We start from the raw sequence: 17290 nt of genomic DNA on the forward strand, positions 1-17290 counted from the left end.
TTGATTGAATATGAGGGGTTTCTCATATTTGGCAGTGGCAGCTATTGTGTCTACTTCATCAGGGTTTGTTTGGCCACTGCACTTGGTGCGTGCATCTTCATCGCATGCACTTTCATCCGCAACTGTTGATGCAAGCCCGACAAATATTGACCACCTCTTTGATTGGGCTCTTGCATCTTCTTTGGCAGATCTCACCGAAGCGCTCTCTGCTGCTACTGTTCATCAATACTCGAGTGCCACGACTTTGTCGGCTGCAGCAAATACTCTCTGCACAGCCGTGGGATCCCCATCAAAGGCTGCCGATGCTTCGATTGCAAGTCCTTCACCAGAGGGGGCTAGTTCCTCCTCAGATATGGAACATGCAAGTACGACAACAGCTAGCACTAATTTTGCGGCCCCAAATACTCTCGCAACAAGTCTAAAGACTCCATCGCCAAAGACCAACACTCAATCGACAAGACCCAGTGTTCCGACTCCATCGTATGTGTCGTTTAACATTTTCATAGCATCCTTGAATGCTAACCAACGTGTCTAGTTTCATATCTGAGAAAGGGCATTCTCCCGCGACAAAAACATGTGCTGCCCCTACCAGCAGATCACCTGAGACTTACTGGCTTGACGAGCAGGACCACAACCAACAAGGAGCAGGATTTGCTCCCTACGCTAAAACATCGCTCTACCCAGTGTACCGCAATGTGATGGATTACTCGGTCGTCAATGATGGTTCTGGTGATCAAACTCCGAAGCTACAGAAGGCCATAGATGATGACGGCGTGGGCGGCAGTCGCAAAGGCCAAGGTGTCACGCGTTACCCTGCTCAGGTCTACCTTCCAGGCGGCGTGTACCAACTTGGAAGCACTCTCAACCTAACTGTGGGTACGATAATTGTTGGCAATCCGTTGAACCCACCCATCATCAAGGCTGCGTCGGGATTCCGTGGTGACTATCTCATCATGGGATACGATTCACACAACGGCAATCCGGAAACTAGCTTTGCAACGCTTGTGAAGAACGTGGTCCTGGATACGACTGCGCTCAAGCCGGACCGTCACTTCACTGCTCTTCAATGGGGAGTTGCCCAAGGATCGGGTTTGACAAATGTTAAGATTCGCATGCCAAAATCCTCCACGGGTCACACTGGAATCGATATCAAGGCCGGGTCAACAATTGCTGTTACCGATGTGGTAAGCAATCCAGAAAAGCCCAAGACAAAAGAACGAGCATCCTAACAAAGTGTGTAGGATATCATTGGCGGAGTTATCGGGATCAAGAACTCCAACCAACAAGTCAACTTCAAGAACATATATTTCCAGTCTTGCAGAACAGCTTTCTCTGCGGCAGGTGGGTGGACGGTGCTGCTTCAACAGGCAACCTTTGATAGCTGCGGCACTGGTATTGATATGACTGGCAATGGATTGGGTAGCCTAGTGCTTCTGGATTCCACTTCCACCAACACAGGACCGGTAGTCAGATTCTATGACTCGTCCCGTGATTCTGGAAACCAAAATAGCCAGTTCCTCATTCAGAACCTGAAGCACGATACTCAGAACGCTATCGCAGTCGATGCCCAGGGCAAGGTGACATTGGCCGCTACCTCTCATGTCGATACATGGGTCTGGGGTACTGTCGTCCCAGAAACTTACCAGACTGGGGCAAGCTGGCAGACAAAGCGCCCGGCCCCTTTGCTGGTGGGAGACAAATACTTTATCAAGGCCCAGCCCACATATCAAGATTACCACACAGCGGATATTGTCAATGTCAAGACCGTATCTGGACACACAGTGAAAGGTGATGGTAAGACTGATGACACCAAAGGTCTGAACGCTATCTTGACTGAAAATGCCGATTCGTGCAAGGTCACATACATCCCCTTCGGTGTATATCGAGTCTCGGACACCATTTTTGTCCCAGTTGGAACCCGCATTGTCGGAGAAGCATGGTCTGTCATTTCTGGATATGGTGACAAGTTCAAGGATTCCAAAAATCCGAGACCTGTCGTTCAACTTGGAAACCCCGGCGACGTCGGTGTGATTGAAATTCAGGACATGCGATTCTCCGTCGGCGAGATCCTACCGGGCGCCAAGATCATTGAAATCAATGCCGCAGGTGATCAGCCCGGCGATGTCGGTCTTTGGAACACAATGGCGATGGTCGGCGGCACCGTTGACACTAGTATCTCCAATGCTTGCACTTCGCAAGACACCAAGGACTGCATGGCTGCGTTTATGGTAATGCACCTGACCAAGACCTCGTCTGCATATATCGAGAACTTCTGGGGATGGACCGCCGATCACAACCTTGATAGCGAGTCACCTCTCACTATTATCTCAACTGGCCGCGGGATCTTGGTCGAATCCACCAAGGGTACCTGGTTGACAGGAACCGGTTCCGAGCATCACTGGTTGTATAACTATAACTTGCACAACGCTCAGAACGTCTTTGCGGGTCTTCTACAAACAGAAACACCGTATATGCAAGGTCAGGGTGAGTACCAGGCTGCGCCAGCGCCATGGACAGCCGTCGCCAAGTACGGTGACCCTGATTTCTCGTGGTGTTCTGCAAATGACGAAAAGTGTCGCACTGCGATAGCTACGAATGTCGATGGCGGATCTAATATCGCGCTGTACAACTCAGCTGCCTGGGCCTTCTTCGACGGGTACTGGAATGGTAAATACAATGAACCTTGCAACGGGAATTGCCAAACCAATATGATGCGGGTTACGAATAACCCTCAGAATCTGGTTTGGTACTCGATCAGCACGCGCATGACAGACGTGATGGTGTTTGATGGAAAGAGCAATCCCCGTGAATCGAACCATAAAGGCGGTTGGGAAGGCATCATCCAGGTCTATGGTCAGTTCATAGCGTGATATACGTGTTATGTTGCATCGTTGGACATATGCATTCAATAATTTAAATTATAATCATTAATGAAAGGGTTCATGTGAACAATCCTCATGTTCCTCGATGACGATCTTTTGGCGTTCTGGCATTTTCCCTGTTTTCTTTTTTTAATACTACACGTGATGTGGCTGCCTCAGGCCGTCAGCGGATATCGCCCCCGGCAACTGAGTCCACAACCAGTCATGATACACTAGGCTACTTCGCTGCCCCTTCGCAATAACGGCGCTCAAACCTGTTACATGACGCGTCATTAAAGTCCTTGGCTACCCTTGGCCAGCTGAAAATACAACAGGGGCCGATATACTTGGAAATTGGGAGTGGGCTGTTCACTGTTCCAATTATAATGACGGGCGCCGAGACTGGTTTATCCAACACAAGAGCTGACCCACTGTCTTGGTAAGACTCGCTTTCATAGCATTGTCGACCACTCACGTCACTTAGGGTCCGTAAAGATCTTCATCCAAGCCACCCCTAGGAGGGTAATTATGTGTCAGGATGGTACTTGTACCGGGGGCCGCCAAGGCAGCAAAATACCCAAAGCATTGCGAAGTTTTTTTTTGGCCGTGGGCTATGGTGCATTGCCCGTGAACTAAACGAATCAAGTTTATGCGAGAACGTGCGAGAACATGCACGTCTTGATCTTTCAGGTGCTTTCCGGGGGGTGAGGGACTAAGGTGTTAAACCGGCCCCATAACTTGCGCCTTCGTGACAAAGTGGACCCCGATATGACGATATCATTGCCCAAAGCCGTATAGCGGGATATCCAATCCAGTTCTCTACAACAAAACAGGTACTCCATACTAGCCCCTATCCCTGAACGGACCCTACGATCGACATGATAATCGCTACAAGGCTGAGGTCATGTCGCCACTGCCGCCTCGGCTGTCTAGCCATGCGCAATCAAACTCCGGATGTTTCTATCTATAGGAAACTAGTGCCCATGGACCAAATATAAAGAGGAGTGTTCCCCCGGATTTCCAGTTTATCATTTCAATCCCCAGAGTCCATAATTTACAATCCAAATCACTCCCCCAAACCAAACAACACCTTTCCAACAACCTTCTTTCTCTCCACCCATCAAAATGAAGTTCACTTTGATCTCCTCCGTCCTCTTCCTGGCCACCGCTGCCATCGCCTCCCCAGACGGCCCTGATGTGAACTCCATCGTCTCTGACGTCGAAGGCGTCTACTCCACTGCCGTCGGCGGCGGCCAATCCCTCGGATCCGAAATCGCCTCAAAGGCCACCTCCCTCGGGGAAGCCGCGAGCACCGCCGGAGCGGGTGTCATCTCATCTGCCAAAAGCGAGGCTTCATCCCTTGGCTCTGCCGCCGCCTCCGAAGCCAGCTCCATCGCCTCTCAGGTTACCAGCCGGGTTGTCACCGCGGTTTCAGCTCAGACTACCCAGACTGACTCCGATGGTAACCCCACCGCTACCCAGTCCACCACCATAATCAGCACATCCACCGGATCTCCTTCTGGCTCTGCCTCCGTCACCGACAATGCCGCCTTCGCTCGTCCCACTGCTGTCGGCGCTGTTGCTGCCGGTATGGCCGGTATCCTCGGTGTTATGGTTGCACTGTAAAGTGTTGATACATTACTCCGTTGATTCAGGATTTGATGCCAGGCATTATATCCACTATGCCTCTTGTTCACGACTTTGCTCGAATTTTTGTTCGTCACTTTCCTCGCATCTGGGAAGGTTTAATACCGGCGTTCTTTTGAAGCTGTAAATATACCTCGGCTGTACACTTTGCATTCTGGTCGACCATTTCGACTACACCAAATCATTCAATATGATGATGGTCCCATGACCAATAATCATGTTCTAGAACATTTTTATAACCAATTGAACACATATTTTCACTAAATCTTTGAGGCTAGCGGCCTTTCTCAGATATGTAAAGTAAACAGAGACATGACTTAAAAAGTGCCATTACAAGCGATGTGGAGAGCGAATGGTGAGATTCGATTAAGCAATAGTAATAAAGCCACCGATAGCGGATATAACCTTGCATAGGTTTCTAGCAGTGAGGACCATAAAAAGACAAATATCCGTTCCTCCATTACAGCATAAAGATGCCTCCACAGCGAGGGGCTAGATCATCGGTATATCGCGTCGCCAGGTCACCCCTCTGTCAGAGAGCATGACATAATCAACATAAGCTGGATCCTTCGGTCTCTCTAGAAGCGTGGCTACAAAGAGGCTATTTGCGCTAGGATCCGTTGCCAGTTGGTTGTGAGACTCCTCATAGTTCATGAATTTGTACCCTGGATGTAGAAAACTATTCCACAACGAGATAGGCATTGATAGAAGGCACAGAAAATACCCCTGAAGGTCAAAAACACCTTCAATGGTCACCTCGGTGTCCAATTTCGATAGCGACGCCTGCCACTGCCTGGCCTGGCCGCGAACGGTATTCCCTCGAACAGATACGGAAACAAGGACACGCCCGATAGGTATTTGTGCCTTGGATGTGGGATTTTCTATTCTCCACACGTAATTATCGAGGTGCTGGAGAATGATGGTTGGTTTGCTGCAGTCCATATACTGAGGAGTATAGCGCAGCTTGGTACGTGGGTCATTGGCCTGGGTACAGAGAGCTTCGTGGAGTTGTACGACGGTAACCGGCGCTGGTGACGCAGTGTATAGAAGTTCTGTCAGACGGGTCGTGAAATTGTTGTTAACATCGTAAGTGGGACCATTTTGATCAGAGATCTCGTTGCCTGTCGAGAACAGGTACTCAGCGTTACGTTCACTGTACCGCAGTATGTTTCCCAGGCTGTGGCATGGCTGGAGGAAGCTTCCAGAGTAGGAGGTATCAATGAGAACGAGGACGTCTGCCTTCATGTCAAGATAAATGGAAGACCATGGGATTCTAACGGCATCAGGGCTGCGGGTTCCACTGAGTGTCGATATTAATGATACTGAACGGGTACAATGGATGCGTATGGTTAGGGATTACCAGATTTCATACTTCCATTCTGATTCAGATACGCCATGGCCGATAAAATGGATCACAAATAACGTGCCCCGATTGCGATAGCCAATATCACGATCCATTTCGTACTTCTGACGGAGTTTATCAACTGTGTCATATATCGCCTCCATCGCATCCTCCCTAGAGTTAGAGGGGATAAGCAAACTAGCCGTCTCGAATCTGCATTGTGTCCGGAATGTCTCGAGAAGTGCACCTTGAGGTTTAGCCAAGTCCAGGTCATCATTGCTCCATCGTAGCCCAAGAACGACGGCTTTATCATAGGGGTCTTCCATGGGCTTGCTTTGTCTGACTCCTTGGCCCAACGTTTGGATAACACTCTCAAAACTGCTTTCGCAGTCCCGGTGATGAGAGGTTTGATGACTTGGAGGGGTTGTTACCATTTAGAATCGTGGAATCTGAAGAGGACGACAATGGGCTAGAGGTGAAGACAGCGGAAACAATGAAATGACAATAGCACCAGAATTTGAAGATGATAAATCTGGAATATGACGTAGAAAATACACTTCCTTTATCTGAAGACCGAGGCAACTTAATTTTGGTATTTTCAACTAATCAGCCTGAGTGGAATTAGGTGACCATACATACATGTATGTAGTAAGGAAAAACCGAGAGATAGGCAGAGGTTTTTATGGGGAATCGAATATATTCGTGTGCGTTGAAACCCCTAGCGGGAAAGGTATGAAAGGACAAATCCAATTGCAAGGGATCTATGACAGGGGTCATCATGTAACGAAGGCAGAGATCCAGGAAAAAAGCGTCATTCTTTCTTATGATTGAAAGATGCGAGTTCATCGGTGGGCAGCGCACGGGGAACTGCAGCGACAATGATATTATCTGCGGCAATAGAATTACTCTCGTCGACAGTCATCTGGGGTCCTGTGTACCATCGCCGTGCAAAAAGGAAATAATAAGCCATACAACCGAACCAAACAAAGCCGTTTATTACGATGGTGTAGTTCATGTTCGACGCTACCGGTAAGTAAATTGTTAGCCAACCGGTCGAGGGATCTTCTAGTATTCAAATACGTACAAGTTGGGTTGGGACCCTCAGTCGGGAACATAGACAAGATAACACCAAAAAGAAGATAGATAACGGCCACCCAAGCAATGAGCCTGCTGAAGCGGCCGGTATAGAACTCCCCCGGGGTGAACCGGTCCTCGCCCCAGACTAAGCGGCAAAAGATCGGGGTTCCCCATGATAGGTAGTTGCTTGCCACAAATAGTGAGAATAGGGCGTTGGCAGCTGCTGAGTTGATCAGACATAACAGGCCCAGCAGAATCGAAATAAATACCAGGCCAGATATCATGCGCACCGGTTGATACTGGATGCGTTTACTGACGTGGCGGAAGAACCTAGAAAATGGCAGTGCACCATCGCGAGAAAAAGCCCATGCTTGGCGAGAAGCAGCGACAATCAAGCTGAGACCAATAAGGAACTGAACGAGGCAGAGTACAGCCATAAATGCCAAAGCACCGTCTCGGCCTAATGCGTCGTAGTAGATCTGAGCCATTGGCTGACCGAACTTGGTGCTAATTGTCGCGCTCACATCCGGGTTCATCGTAGCAGCAATGACAGACAGCACCAGGAAGCCAAGCACAAATGCAGAGCCCGCCGACCAGACGATTCCAAGAGGAACAGCCTTGGATGCATGCATGGCTTCTTCGCTCATGTGCACGCAAGAATCAAATGAGCCAATTGACCAGATCGGAGCGAGCCAGGCCATCATGAATACCCATCCGGCTGGCCATGTAGTCTCATTGTCGGTATGGCCGTAAACATAATGGCCAGAGTTGAGGGGCCCACCACGCGTCACTTTGCCAACTGGCAATGCAATTACCGTCGCAACAACGAGGGCAATGTTGATATAGATGCAAAATATCTGGATTTTCGGCATTAGGCGTCCACCTAAGGAGCCGCATAGGCCGTGGAAGAAGATTAAGCCGACGTAAACAGCATAGATCACGCCGCGCGAGGCGGACCATCCATCTCCACGTGATATCGAGACGCAGGAGAGGATCATGAGTGCGAGGGTATCTGTACGACAAGAGTAAGTGATGTTATCGACGGTAATGGGCATGGATCATCCTCACAGTCCACCGAACAGATGCCACCGATCAAACCCAATGTGTTGCTATATCCGATCAAAAAACTCAATGGGCTCTTCCACTTCGGTCCGGCGAAATGATGTGTCCACCAATACAGTCCCCCAGCTGTTGGCATGGCAGACGCGAGATCAGCCTAGGTGATATCAGTGCGATAGTTCCACAGATAACCCAATGAAGGTTCCTACCATTGCCAACCCAACTAACAAGATGAATATACTCGCTGTGAACCATCCCTATTCCGTAATCCCAGTCAATCAACAGCACAGCCAGACTCACGGGGATTCGACCCCTACCCAGACCATGCCAACCGGACCCGCGGGAAGAGAGAAGGAGAGCGTCGATGCGATTGAGGGCACCAAGCCCATGATGCTGAATGCGATTGCGAAAACCTGCAGGGTGGAATACTGCCGACGAAGCTCTTGTTTATAGCCCATCCGTGCTAGAAAGGGTATTAGCGACTAATATTTCCCACGAAAGGAAGCACACTATCATACCCAGCAACTGCACGTCCCCGGCATCTGCCCCCATGCCGGTCGCGACCGGTGCGACTGCCTCGGGGTCGACAGGTTGCGAGTTCATTGTGACCGTCTCAACTCATGCTATGTCCGGACATGGCGGGGATGGATGATTTAAATGTCAAATCAACTTGGAGTCAAGTCAAGGGATGTGGATCTTGAAACTCATCGCCAAAGCTAAGACTGACCAACCATTGGTGGGGAGTCCAATAATCGCGGTTCGCTGCAGGAAACAGTGCAGCGTGATTGTGGCCCTTGCGTTTGAAATTTCAGTGCTAACGTGAAGCATGCGTGGCCACTTCACGTTTCACGACTATTGAGAATGTTGGCGCTGAGGTTGATCAGCACAGATTCCCACAATCACAACTGCACCCTGTTGGGTCACACGAGCTCAGCCCAGCCAACTTGATTTTGATTAGATTTGCCGAGCATTCCAACTTCAATGTTTGATTCCAGTTGCTCCATATGCTTCCAATTCAATTTCCACACTTACTTGACAGATGAGCTATTCTGGGCTTCCCAGTCTGAAATATTGAGCTCCTGTACCATTCATCGTCTCTCCTATAGGGAAATTCGTTCAGCGCACCCAAGCTTGCTGCAATTATCTTCATCTAGGCGAAAGCAATCGCCAGGTTTCCACAGAACAGTCGTTCGGGCAATGGAGCATTAAACATGCTCATCGGATGGAACCTCTCTTCTGGGGAATGAGGTTTGAGGGACATGGGGGGTGATGGTATGCTCCGAACCGATCAATGACTCCTTTCTGGCTGCCTCTTCCTCGTTGTCATCCTGACCAGGGTTGATCCTCTCCCAGCGCGCAATACAAAGAATATGGTAGAACCCAGAGGCAAGAAGGGACCCGAGCAGAGGACCGACCCAATAGATCCAGTGGTATCCTGGAAATGAGCGATTTATCACATCCGGTCCGAGGGAGCGAGCAGGATTGAGAGATCCTCCGGTATAGTAAGTACCTGGTGTGAAGGGTCAGCACAGTACGTTGCGAAGTAACAATTTACTTACCAATCAGTTCTGCAACAAAGAAAGCCAGACCAATTCCCACTGGAGCTAAATAGGTGGACTTGTGCTTCACCACCGCCAACATGATGATGACAAACACCAGCTGGGCCGTCAAGAACATCTCAATGAAGAGTCCTTGTGAAATTGATGTGCCACCATCGAGTCGGGTCTCACAGTTTAGCGGGCCCGGGAATAGGGCACTCGTCACGCCCGCTGCAGCAATTCCGGCGACCAATTGCGCAGGGAATACAAACAGCCCCCGGGAAGGGGGCATGCCACCAGTCAGGCAGAGAGCAAGAGTAACCTGATGAATGTCAGCAAATATTCCCATTCCTCTGTGGTGATGTCCATACCGCCGGGTTGAAGAGACCGCCCGTGACTCGGAAGAATGCCCAGACATTCACCGTCAAAGCGAACCCAAAAGAAAGCGACGCATACAACAAATTAGAAGTATTCGGCGGAGCGTTATCTGGCGGTCTAGGGGTATTGGCAACCTGTGTACCCGCAAAAGAAAAGAGGAGAAACAGAAACGTCCCTACGAACTCGCCCATCACGCAGAGCAAATTGTACCGCAGCTCGGGTGGTAGGTGCAGCATGGGCAGCTGGCTAAGTCCAGTGGAACTCAAGACCTCCCCAAGCGTCGAGGTATCAGACGAATTGCGTTTCTTGAACCGCATCGTGGAGGGTGAGCTGGAATTGAGAGACTAAAGTCGAAATCGACTAATGTCTCGTCAGAATGCTCAAGTGAGAACATCTCCGCCTCTTCTACTATCCATCGAGCTTTGCACTTTACAGCCATTGCATATCGCACACGTCACTACTTAATACGGAGGTGTCGCGCAACTGGTTTATGTATCATCGATTAGCGCTTGACTCACCCGCAATTGAGCTTATCTAATGGCAGTAGTCCCTTTTACCCGGCTCGATGGGATGTATATATTTTCCCGTATAGAGTTGAACCGCTGAACGAGAGCATGTCGACTTCCGCAAACGATTGCTAAGGTTGCCGAGACCTCTCCACACGTCATTCTCAATAGATTGTCCAATGATAGGTATCTTCTCCACAGATCTGGGGTCAAAAACTTGGAGATGAATCTTGGATCCAGCTTGGAACGACAGAATGGTTAAAGATGCCTTGCCCTCTAGTCCCCAAACGTCTGCCAAGAGCGGGCAAAATATGCTGAGTAATCATCGGGTTTCCCCGGAAGGTCGACGACATTCTCATGGCACCACGTGTGGTATAAAAAAAGAATATGGATGTGTCTGTCTATTTTAAGTTGCATTAAGGTCTTATTTTGAATGTACTATAATGTGGCGGGGCGATCCTCCAGGGTCAGCGAGGTATATATACACATCCAGCTGGTTTGAATAGATTCTTTTGTATGTATCACATAAAGAAAAAAAATGTGTGATAGAATTTTTATGCAATTGCATGTTGTGAAAGCCACGAGAAATTTTCGGCCGCTGAAAATTCCGAGTTAATCCCTTTATGCGTTGTATATCCCTCTCCGCGGAGATGTTCTTCACTTCGGCATTGAAAATCTTCACAGATCATGCCAGACGCCTTCTAGAAATTTTCAAATCCCGTCTTTTACGTTCTTAGCAATTCGGGTAAAGATAAATAGCTGGGTAGTCAACGAAATCCAACCTTGGAACCGCTTTCATATTACTCACCCCTGATTTGTCACTTACATTTAAACCTCTCCAGGAGTGCAAAGATCAATAGTTTTTTTTTTCTCGAAAACATCAATCATGGCTTCTAACCCAGGAATGACTCCGGACCAAATCGCCCTCATCAAGGCGACGGTGCCTGTTCTCGTGGAACATGGCAACACCATCACGGCTGTCTTCTATCGCAACATGCTTGAAGCCCACCCGGAGCTGAACACCGTGTTCAACACTTCCAACCAGGTCAACGGCCATCAGCATCGTGCGTTGGCGGGTGCACTCTACGCCTACGCCTCGTATATCGATGACCTTGGCGTACTAAGCTCAGCCGTCGAGTTGATCTGCAACAAGCATGCGTCTTTGTATATCAAGCCTGACGATTACAAGATCGTTGGCAAGTACCTCCTCGAAGCTATGGGTGAGGTGCTCGGCGCGGCATTGACCCCAGAAATCCACGATGCATGGGGTGCGGCCTACTGGCAACTCGCAAATATCATGATCGGCCGCGAAAAGCAGCTTTACGAACATGCCGAGGGCTGGACTGACTGGAGAGACTTCAAGATTGTGAACAAGGTCAAGGAATCCGAGGAAATCACTTCCTTCTATCTCGCCCCCGTCGATGAAAAGCCACTGCCGGCCTTCCAGCCTGGCCAGTACATTTCCATCCAGACCGACGTCCCAGCTCTCAAGTACCCGCAGGCCAGACAGTACTCTCTCAGTGACCAGCCCAAGCCGGACTACTACCGCATCAGTGTGAAGAGAGAACTAGGCCTCAACCCCGCTGCTCCAGGTGCTGCCACTCACCCAGGTTACATCTCGAATGTGCTCCACGATACACGCAACATTGGCGACATAATCAAAGTCTCCCACCCCTACGGCGACTTTTTCCTTTCTTCCGCTGACTCGGAAACCGGCAACCCGATTGTGTTGATCTCTGCGGGTGTGGGCTTGACGCCACTGACGTCGATGTTGAACACATTGATTTCCAAATCGCCGGAATCACGCAAACTGCATTTCATTCACGGCGCACGTTCGGAGAGCGTGCGTGCTTTCAAAAAGCACATCTCCGAGCTTCCAAAGCAACTCCCCTCCATTCACACGACATTCTTTACCAGTCACCCCTCTGAGGGAGAGAAGGAAGGCGTGGACTACCACCATGCCGGGCGGGTGGACTTGTCTAAGTTGAAGGATCAGGACTTGTTCCTAGATGATTCTAAGACGGAATATTATATTTGTGGACCCGGAAAATTCATGACGGATATGGAGTCGGCTCTCAAGGCCAAGGGCGTGAGTGCCGATCGCATCAAGATGGAATTGTTCGGAACTGGAGGTATTCCTCATTGAGTTCGGAGTGTGATTACCAATTCTATTTCTTTGTTCATTATTTGGCGTTTAGAAGTACATACAACATATCTCCTCTCTTAGTATTTCAAATTATGATTGACGAATAAAAGACGTCACAATATCCCTGGACCCATCTGCTGAGCAAGCAAACAACTTTTAAGGGGATAACTACAACCAATAAGGTAGGTTATACGGAGTAGTACTTGGATTTTCCGGCAGGGGTGGAATCTGGGCGCAAGGGGGTGATGTATCTTCTTTATTAAAAAGGAAACAGATCGACATCCATGGATTTATAGACAAAACTAACAGGGTCATTGCATTCGGTCATTGCTGCTATAGACCGAATACCGAAATCCATTTATAAGCAAACTACCATGAGATGTATGTAGGATATAAAGGCTAGATATCCCAGTATCACCAAAGACCTTTCAACTACAGCCAACCAACTAAATCACCTTCTATCATCCTCACGCTATATCAACATGGGTGTCAAAATCGGCGTCTTCCCCGCCTCTGGGGCCCTTGGATCAAGCATTGTGAACCATCTGGAGAAACTAGTCCCAGAATCCGATCTGGTTCTGATTGCCCGACGCCCCGAGAAGCTGGACGACAACAAGCAAGCTGGCGCTACGGTACGCAGGGCCGACTATGATGACCCATCGACATTAGACACGGCCTTCAATGGCGTGGATGTCTTGATGCTGGTTTCATATGCATCCTTCGAGACAGATCACAGGGTCAAGGTAAGGAAAATCAAGTGATACGCACACCTAACTACTTGGTCTAACAACGATAACCAGGCACATCGTCTTGCTATAAATGCAGCCATCAAGAGCGGCGTCAAGCACATCTTCTACTCCTCTCTTGGATTCGGCGGCGATCTAACCAACCAGAGCATCGCTCATGTGATGGGCGCCCACATCGAAACAGAGAAATACTTCTCTTCCCTGAAAGATACGGTGTCCTACACATCAGTACGCGAGGGCCTTTACGCTGAATCCTATCCGATCTATACCGCGTTCTACGATCTACAGAATCCAGCGGACGAGGTCACGATTCCTCACTCGGGTAAAGGCCCAGGCGTGGCGTGGGTCAAGCGTGATGAGCTGGGTGAGGGGACCGCCAAGTTGATTGTCTCGTACGTCAATGACCCGAAGAGCTTCGAGTATGTGAACAAGGCTGTTCTGCTCTCTGGGCCTCGGGAGATCTCTCTTGCGGAGACGGTTGAGATTCTTGGTCGGGCAGTTGGGAAAGTGCTCAAGATTCGGGAGATCACTGTCGATGAGTATGTGAACCTTCCTGGGATTGCTGAAAAGCAAACATACAAGGGGGTTAATCTGTCGAGGGAGTGGGCTACGGCTTGGGAGGCTATCAGACGGGGCGAGGCTGCAGTTGTCTCTCCAGTTCTACGTGAGATCTTGGGGCGTGAACCTGAGAGCTTTGAAACCACCATCAAGGAGATGGTCGGATGAGCCTTTGTAGGCTGCTTCGATTTGAATTTGTATATTATGGAACTATTAGATTGTTTTCCTCCGAGATAGAAACTAATTTTGAGAAAATTCAGATGCTTTAATGTCGCTATTCGTGATATTTTCAATATATACTGTGGGATGAAATAATACAGTAGAAAGACGTAAAAGGAATATACCAGCATGGAAAGTCGCGCCAGAAGCACAAGCAACTTTCATCACGCCGTTCTGTCATATCGACCCAGCGTCAAAATTGAGTAAATAATTAGGCGGAGTAATTCTTGAGCTCCTTAACATAGAGCTTCTCGCTACGGTACACAGAGTTGTGAGCTCCGTACCAATAGATCTCTTTGACCTTGCTATCACCGTAGCCGTCAACAGCGAACCAATCCTTGCCGCCATGGGTGAACAGACCCTGGTCGTTAACACCAAAGCCAGTGACGTTGCCACCTTCTGGGACAGCGCCAGAGTGAGGAAGGGTCAGACCGACGGGCGAGACAGAGTTCTCGACAATGTATAGACTCTGGAAAGCGGTAGGAACACCGTTCTTGGCAGTGTATGAGACGAGGCCGTTGGGGCTGCCGCCACGGACTAGAAATCACATGTCAGAGGCATGATTGAGGTCATGGGACACTGGATGCTTACGGATCAGGATCTCATGGTCAGTGGTGTTGGCACCAATATAGGTGTTCTGGCCATCCGTCAGGACGGTCTTGCCGCCCTCGGCAACGAGAGTGAAGGCATTGGGAAGGTTGGCGGCGCTGATGGCGCCGACGAAGGCGGTGATGGTAGCGAGGGAGAACTTCATTATGAGTGAATTGGATTTACAGAGTAGATTTGGTGATAGAGTTAATGAGGAACTGGGGACTCTTATATATTAAAGCCCGATTCATGCAATTTTGAACCAAGATCTGAGCCGCTTGTGAGGTCATAAAATCGGGCGCGATTCCATTTTTAAATAAAGTGGCTACTCTAAATTATTGTCATCAATTCCATTGGACGACCATGTCGCAAGATTGAAACATGTCTTGGCCACCCCTCGAGGCAGATTTCATGCTTTGGTTGAAGGATGTCGCCAAAGTAGCGGCTTAGCCCGTATTCCATGGGATACTGCATATCACGACATTGATTGACTATGCCTACTCAGCTAATGAGACCCTGGATGTCACTAAAAGCTCCAATAGGCCCTGCGTCTCCGGGTAGTCTCTTCCCGAAATGTGGAACTGAATCCATCAAGCCACTGTCGATCTTCAGGTTTGGGTGGAGAAACTCCGGGACATTCCCTTTTTCGATTTCCATCCCATGGAGTTCCCAATTTTCAGACCGACTGTATGTTTCACTTCGGTTGTTTGCTGCTGGTCCATCAGGTGTGGTCCTAGCTTAAAGTTGTAAAAATATCAGCCCGAACGTCGCGCGCTGTTTGCTCAGGGAAACTTGTGGATCAAAGCTATGACCGATCTAGAAATAGGTTTACAAAAGTGCCATTGGTTTGACATAGCCACTATACTATAAGTAACTTCCCGTTCTTCGAATGCTTGTTGGAAATCGACGGTACCCATGTCGGGTCGGACCCCACGAGTTCTTTGCTTAATTCAAGCTCTAATCATTACAGCGAGGCATGATATATATTTCACCAGGTAAGATAGCCACACTTAGCAAATATGTGTTGCGATTCAAAATCGAAAGTCTATTACAGTCAATATAAATCACAGCACAATCAAGTCAATCTAGAAAGACGGTAGGGAACTCACACGCCGATGCTCATTTGTGCAGGTAAAAGTAATATGAGGCACCAAAGGGCAAACTTCAAATCCAACGCCCCAGCAATCAGTTCACTCTGAAATATCGGAGCTAATCGATACTAGGGAGATCATTGTAAACTACAAATATTGCAAAGCACCCCTTACTACTCCGTACTCAATGTATGTTGTAGCGATGCTGTAAAGAGGCAAATCTTGACCTTCACTTACATACGCCAATTCTTGTACAGAGGTTTCAAAGTAATGTCTGCATCAAGTATACATTTATCTGGGTGTCACCCTAGTCTGCATTCCAGACACACTCACTATTTCCCCTATATGTACGCCATAATGGGATCCTCATCCGTAGTCGGAATGTCTTGCCTATCTACTTCATGCTAATGGGCTATGTCTCGAATAGGTACTCCGTAATCAATGTTCACATCTGATTCTTTCTAGGCATTGAAAAAATGTTCAAATCTTGATAGTTTGGGCCTTGTGGAAGGCGTCTTGAATGTCGGCAGTAAGGTTCTGTAGATCAGCCTCTCATATTGTTCTGATGACCTGCAGTCGGAATTGCATTAGCCTTTTGTTTCAGCCCCGGGAGTTTGAGCAAATCTGCGCCCGCACAATTCACATGTCAGATCGTAAATCCCCCCTGTATATCAGATCCTAGTGCGACACCTCAATTCCATGTGTCCATAGCATTCTCTACCTCAGCCCATTCTATGTCGCTTAGTGAAAAGTTACACTATAGTGGAGACTCGAACATATAATACGTATTGTGAACATTGAAATTATGTAAAAAGTGGATCACGGAGTATATACGGAGTATTTATATGGGATCCACAAAATGGGCTTGCATGTGCTTAACGTATGATGTATATCTCATTTGGGGACTAAATCCGAGATGTCATTTAGGGACTTTAATTAGTGCAGAACTTGACTTGCTTTGTGCACAAAGACGGCTGTCTTCTAAGTAGAGACCATAATGGGTATTATAGAATATAGTAGAAAGGAATATCGAGGCCCCAAAGCTCTTGTGTAGCCGAGGGCTATGAACAAGCTTCATCAGAATGGCATCAACTGGGTGTGCTTGGCGAGAAACAAGAATGAAACACTGTCACTGTCCATTTTCAGCCTCAGAACTCATAGTTCTAGATCTGGTACTATATCTATCGCCAAATCTGGCACTAAACAATGAATCTAGATTCGATTTGAAGCAAAATTCAAGGCAGACCTCCCACATGAAAGTTGCCTTTGCCTATGTGAAGTATACGGCAAAGTTCCAAGGGTTATCTTCAGATCCGGACAGCCAAAAGTACCTATCCTACGGTACTGAAGACGATCCAACCAAGATCTAACGATAGTCGGGACCGGAATCGAGTCAAGATCCGTGTATTTTGTGCAGATGACAGGTCTAGCGCCCGTTATTACTCCACCTGGTCAAGGCGTGCCGGACCCCTCTTGGAAACACAAGGGTAACCTGCAATTTAGCCTCGGTCTAGATGACTACCTAGGTATGTAC

General features: G+C 48.5%; 8 protein-coding genes across 8 annotated transcripts; 4 read left to right on the plus strand and 4 right to left on the minus strand.

The window, feature by feature from the left end:
* Window positions 1–10: 10 nt before the first annotated feature.
* N7517_002172 (CAZyme family GH55) lies at window positions 11–2870 on the plus strand (the record flags this gene model as incomplete). The annotated part of the gene is made up of 3 exons (XM_056719902.1): window positions 11–480; window positions 536–1184; window positions 1242–2870. 3 exons carry the CDS (start codon window positions 11–13, stop codon window positions 2868–2870), a joined length of 2748 nt encoding a protein of 915 aa, XP_056584037.1.
* Window positions 2871–3986: 1116 nt separating this feature from the next.
* N7517_002173 (putative GPI anchored protein) lies at window positions 3987–4487 on the plus strand (the record flags this gene model as incomplete). Its single annotated transcript, XM_056719903.1, has 1 exon — window positions 3987–4487. The coding sequence occupies one exon, from the start codon at window positions 3987–3989 to the stop codon at window positions 4485–4487; it is 501 nt and encodes a 166-aa protein (XP_056584038.1).
* A 513-nt stretch (window positions 4488–5000) lies between these two features.
* Window positions 5001–6176, minus strand: N7517_002174 (uncharacterized protein; the record flags this gene model as incomplete). The annotated part of the gene is made up of 2 exons (XM_056719904.1): window positions 5001–5796; window positions 5974–6176. The coding sequence occupies 2 exons, from the start codon at window positions 6174–6176 to the stop codon at window positions 5001–5003; spliced, it is 999 nt and encodes a 332-aa protein (XP_056584039.1).
* Window positions 6177–6661: 485 nt separating this feature from the next.
* Window positions 6662–8589, minus strand: N7517_002175 (putative GABA permease (Uga4); the record flags this gene model as incomplete). The annotated part of the gene is made up of 6 exons (XM_056719905.1): window positions 6662–6873; window positions 6935–7939; window positions 7996–8143; window positions 8196–8243; window positions 8304–8449; window positions 8505–8589. 6 exons carry the CDS (start codon window positions 8587–8589, stop codon window positions 6662–6664), a joined length of 1644 nt encoding a protein of 547 aa, XP_056584040.1.
* A 602-nt stretch (window positions 8590–9191) lies between these two features.
* Window positions 9192–10219, minus strand: N7517_002176 (uncharacterized protein; the record flags this gene model as incomplete). Its single annotated transcript, XM_056719906.1, has 3 exons — window positions 9192–9496; window positions 9546–9846; window positions 9896–10219. The coding sequence occupies 3 exons, from the start codon at window positions 10217–10219 to the stop codon at window positions 9192–9194; spliced, it is 930 nt and encodes a 309-aa protein (XP_056584041.1).
* A 1075-nt stretch (window positions 10220–11294) lies between these two features.
* Window positions 11295–12554, plus strand: fhpA (flavohemoprotein; the record flags this gene model as incomplete). The annotated part of the gene is made up of 1 exon (XM_056719907.1): window positions 11295–12554. The coding sequence occupies one exon, from the start codon at window positions 11295–11297 to the stop codon at window positions 12552–12554; it is 1260 nt and encodes a 419-aa protein (XP_056584042.1).
* Window positions 12555–13036: 482 nt separating this feature from the next.
* On the plus strand, window positions 13037–14026 carry N7517_002178 (uncharacterized protein; the record flags this gene model as incomplete). Its single annotated transcript, XM_056719908.1, has 2 exons — window positions 13037–13297; window positions 13355–14026. 2 exons carry the CDS (start codon window positions 13037–13039, stop codon window positions 14024–14026), a joined length of 933 nt encoding a protein of 310 aa, XP_056584043.1.
* Window positions 14027–14288: 262 nt separating this feature from the next.
* On the minus strand, window positions 14289–14831 carry N7517_002179 (uncharacterized protein; the record flags this gene model as incomplete). Its single annotated transcript, XM_056719909.1, has 2 exons — window positions 14289–14614; window positions 14669–14831. 2 exons carry the CDS (start codon window positions 14829–14831, stop codon window positions 14289–14291), a joined length of 489 nt encoding a protein of 162 aa, XP_056584044.1.
* Window positions 14832–17290: the final 2459 nt, after the last annotated feature.

The sequence above is a fragment of the Penicillium concentricum genome, assembly GCF_028827145.1.
Source record: "Penicillium concentricum strain IBT 3081 chromosome Unknown utg000001l_segment0_segment0, whole genome shotgun sequence".
NCBI lineage: Eukaryota > Fungi > Ascomycota > Eurotiomycetes > Eurotiales > Aspergillaceae > Penicillium > Penicillium concentricum.